General features: G+C 45.2%; 1 protein-coding gene across 1 annotated transcript; it reads right to left on the bottom strand.

The window, feature by feature from the left end:
* Positions 1 to 1,237: 1,237 nt before the first annotated feature.
* On the bottom strand, positions 1,238 to 2,514 carry LOC102868542 (secernin-3-like). The gene is made up of 2 exons (XM_006890310.1): positions 1,972 to 2,514; positions 1,238 to 1,261 (listed from the first exon to the last, which is right to left on the bottom strand). Exons 1-2 carry the CDS (start codon positions 2,512 to 2,514, stop codon positions 1,238 to 1,240), a joined length of 567 nt encoding a protein of 188 aa, XP_006890372.1.
* Between the last annotated feature and the right edge of the window lie 1,641 nt (positions 2,515 to 4,155).

The raw sequence follows: 4,155 nt of genomic DNA on the forward strand, positions 1-4,155 counted from the left end.
TCTGATTTGATGGTACACACACACACACACACACACACACACACACACACACTATCTTGGCTGAAAATGGAGAACACCAGGAAGATACTTACTTGTGTTATACTGAATATACAAAGATTTCATATGTATAGGTGTGGGTCCTAACAAATTATAGATACCACTGCAAAAAATCTCACACTTGGACTGCAGGATTGCGGCTGTTTCTCCTAAATCTCATTGCCTCCTAGAGCTTTTCAAATGCCCATCCTGGTTCACCTTCCTGTCCTTACGTATTAGCCCCTTTGTGGCATCAGCTTCCAAGGTTAACATGTCCCAACAGTGAAACACCCTCAGAGCTTCAGTACCTAAATATACACAGATCCCATTCATCTCTGCTGGACGACCTTGCTTGAGCTTTCCTCTGCCCAGAATTATCTTGTCCACATTCCCATCCTACTCTTCACTGCATCCTGATCCTTTTAGAATCCTTAAGGTCTTTGGCTTGGGTGGAGGGACAGTGCAGGGGAGGAAGACCCTTGATGAGGTGGATTGATTCAGTGACTGGGGTATTGGGGGTAGATGTGTCAGAGGCAGTACGATTGGCATAGGATAGAGCAGGGTTTAGGTATAGAGGGTCGCTGTGAGTCACTGGTGACTCGAGGGTGTATAACAACAGCAACAGCATCAACAAGAACAACAACAAGGTCTTTGACTTAATTGTCCTTCCTTACAGAGGACAACCTTAACTCAGCTCCTTGCCAAGTGTTTTCTTGAAGTGTGTCCTGGCTTGGTGGCATCTGCCACCATTCCTAATTCTATCTTTATGTCTGTTTGTTGTCTTGGACTATAAGTTGCCCAAGGGCTGGAACCATGTCATCAGTTGTCGCATCAGTGTAGACACAGCAACTGGCGTGGATACCGAGTGAGGCTCAGCTCAGACACTTGGGTATTCATGAACTAGAACTTGGTTCACGTTTTCTAAGCTGACATTCATTTTGGGCCCCCTGCTATCATGTTGGGAGGCCTCACCACCACTCTCTCCCTCTCTGATCCAGCCTGGGACATCTCCTTCTGTGAGAAGCAAGGGTCTGTTCCTTCACCTCCTCCCTCAGCGTCTGGCTAAGATCCCGCATCTTCTCCTGACAGTCCTCTTGTCCCTCCTTTGCCCCCCTCTCTAAATTTCCTATGGAGAACAAAAAGCAGAGCTTGCAGCCTATCTTTGCTTTCTGTCCAACCCTTTCCTCCCAAACAACAAAGTTCAGAGCAGCCTTCCTGCTGGGGGCTGGGGCGGGGGGGACAGGGAGTAGGGGAGGAGAGAGTGAAGGGCATAGATTTTTATCTCAAAATATTATCTTAGCCACCAATGAATCAGTAAGTTTGGAGGGGAAAGGTAGATGGTAGGAATGGGAGCACCTTCAGGAACAGGTGGTCCTGTCTGATAGTGGATTTGATTCAAAGCCGAGTGCAAGTTTACCGAGGGTCACGTGTGGATTATGATGGGATAAACCACTGCAGAGTAACAACAATAGTAAATAAGACTGACATTTATTGAGCTCCCATCCTGTGCCAAGCATTGAACTGGCCTTTTATAGATAGCATTTCTAACCTCAGAGTCTGGGCTCTTCTTCAATGCCATGTTATCTCTTCTAAAAAGAAAAAAAATTGCTTTATTTCCCACAGGGCCAATCAGCAGTAAATGGTACCGGGTGCTCTGCTGGTGGAGAGTGGGGAAAGAGGCTCTTGGTGACAGGGAGATCAGACCAGACCAAGTGAATCAAGCCCCCTGTCCTTCAGCAGCTCTTCTGCTGCACAGCTAGGTTCCAAATGCCAGCACTGGCCCACCAGCCAAGGTCTGTCAGAATCCAGCCTGATGCGGGTAAAACCCACCCTGGGTCTCTTGAATTCTTGGCTTTTTTTTTTTTTTCAATTTAATGACTTGTTTCTTTTATTAGATTCCAAATTGCAATGATGACAAACAATACAATCAAATACCAAATTGAATGTTTCTGCTGCCCAGTACTTCCCTGCTGTCTCCAAAATCCAAGCTTCATTCCTATCAGCTATCAGGAAGCTGTTGTGGTAACTGAATTCCATACCACCCTCTGTACAATTTCCACCCTGGCCATATCTTTCTAACAAATCAGCAATGACACTGAGGGCTTTTTCCGCTGTATCAGCTCTTTCAAGGCCAAGCCTGACAAGGTCCATGCCCAGGAGAGCCTCTTCATCACTGACTTCTTCTCTTCCCCACACGGCTTCGTTCCCAATGCAAACGCCATGTTCATTGGCTCCCATTTCTGCCCCCCACAACCACGCTGGACGACTAAGGACAACAGCATATGTCTCACGCACTTGCACAATTTCTATGTAAGTACACTTAAGATGTTCTTCCACGTTATCATGAACTGCAGCAGGAAAATAAACTACCTCTTGAACTTCATCACAGAGCCTATCTGAATTTTTTCCAAAAATAATCCTGTTACCAACTGTTGCTGGAGGTAATGCCACAAAGGTGTCACAGGAGCAAGGTTTCATCTTGTTGTTTTTTAAAAACTGGCCTCGGAACTTCCCCCGCCGTGAGCTCGAATTCTTGGCTTTTTTTAATGCTTAGCTACCAAGCCAAAGGTCGTATAGCCCTGGAGTGTCCACTTGCTGTACAGAGGTAACTTGTGGTCACTGTGAAGCTGAACACTGTGACACTGATGTGTCAAATGCGTTAATGGTTACCCATGGGGGACAGTGTTTGTTGGAGCTCCCCAATTAAAACAAGCTTGCAAGCAAGAGCGGCATCCACTTCCATAAGAGCTCACCTCCGGAAACCCTATGAACCTGGAGAAAGGATGAAAGTCACACAAGTGTTGAGGACTTTTGTTCATAGGGTCGCTATGAGGAGCCTACGACTCGACGGCACTTAACAACAACAATAGTACCGTGTAAAATGACTCTTGTTTCTTTTCAAAACCACTTCACTTATTTAATGAATAAAGATACTATAAAAAGAATTGACACCTTTGAGCTCTGTGGTGTTGGAGAAGAGCACTGAACGTCCCACTGATGGCCAAGAAAGGGTGTAGCCAGAATGCTCTTTGGAGGCAAAAATGATGAGGCTTCCCCTCACATACTTGGGGCATGTTCCTTGGAGAAGGGTAGAGGGTTGGTGAAGGAGACGAAGACCCTCAACCAGATGGATTGACATGGTGACTGATGCAATGGGCTCTTGTGTATCAGGAAGTGTGAGGACGAGAACACATAACAACAACAGCAGCAACAACATTTTATACTTTCTTAACTACAACAGTATCACATATTATCTGATGATTTATTGGTACTTGCCTTTCTTAGATGATTTGTCTTAACATTGAAAGTTAACTTTGTTAAGCACTTGCTATATGCCAGAAGCTGTTCTCTTCTTACCACTAGGCCACCGGGGCTCCCAGGTATTTACTTGGATGAACTAATTTAAGTCTCTCAACAACCCTGTGCAGCTTTCCCTTTTAAAGATGGGGCATCAGAAGTGCAGAGAAGGTAAAAGATTTGCTCAAGGTCATATAATTGTCAGCTTTGCAGAGCTGGGCTCCTTGCCAATTGCAGTCTCATTTAATACCCCCCCCCCAGATTTCTTCTATGAGAAAAGATGCAATTTTCTTAGAAAGTCAGGCACATAGTGGTATATTTCAGTTCATGTGCACTGTGAGGGAAGTTTACCAATCATGGAAAGACCTCAGAGGGCAGGCATTGAAATATAATAAAGGCATTGATGCCAACCATGAAGTCAGAAGATGCTACCTCCGTATCTTAGCCGTAATGTCTACTGACTGTGGACTTTAGGCAAGTTGCTTGTATCTCTAAGCTTCTCACTATTTTTCCTCACTTGTCAAGTGAGATTAAGATACTCTACTTTAGAAGACTGTGGTGAAGAGCCCAATAGAGATGTGTATGCATATATACATGGTAGATTCGAACTGTGTGTGTCTGGATCTCTCATGGCTTAGTGGTGAGGAGTTGGACTGCCAACATGAAGTCAGCTGGCTTGAATCCCCTGGCTGCTCTGAGGGAGAAAGATGGGTAATCTCCTGTGGTGGGATTTACGGCCTCTGAATGTCCTCTAGAGGGTTAGTGATAAGTCAGTTCTGACTCAACAGGGTGTAACTAACACACACACACACACACACACAC

This window comes from Elephantulus edwardii, unplaced genomic scaffold (assembly GCF_000299155.1).
Source record: "Elephantulus edwardii isolate Elephantulus edwardi_28Jun2011 unplaced genomic scaffold, EleEdw1.0 scaffold00087, whole genome shotgun sequence".
NCBI classification, from domain to species: Eukaryota; Metazoa; Chordata; class Mammalia; order Macroscelidea; family Macroscelididae; genus Elephantulus; species Elephantulus edwardii.

What these genes read in the sequence shown, in the direction of transcription:
- LOC102868542 (XM_006890310.1), bottom strand. Translation starts at nt 2,514, where the DNA reads ATGAAACCTTGCTCCTGTGACACCTTTGTGGCATTACCTCCAGCAACA. An exon ending in CAGCAGAAACATTCAATTTG is followed by an intron (nt 1,262 to 1,971) that starts GTATTTGATTGT and finishes CCCCCGCCCCAG; the next exon opens with CCCCCAGCAGGAAGGCTGCT.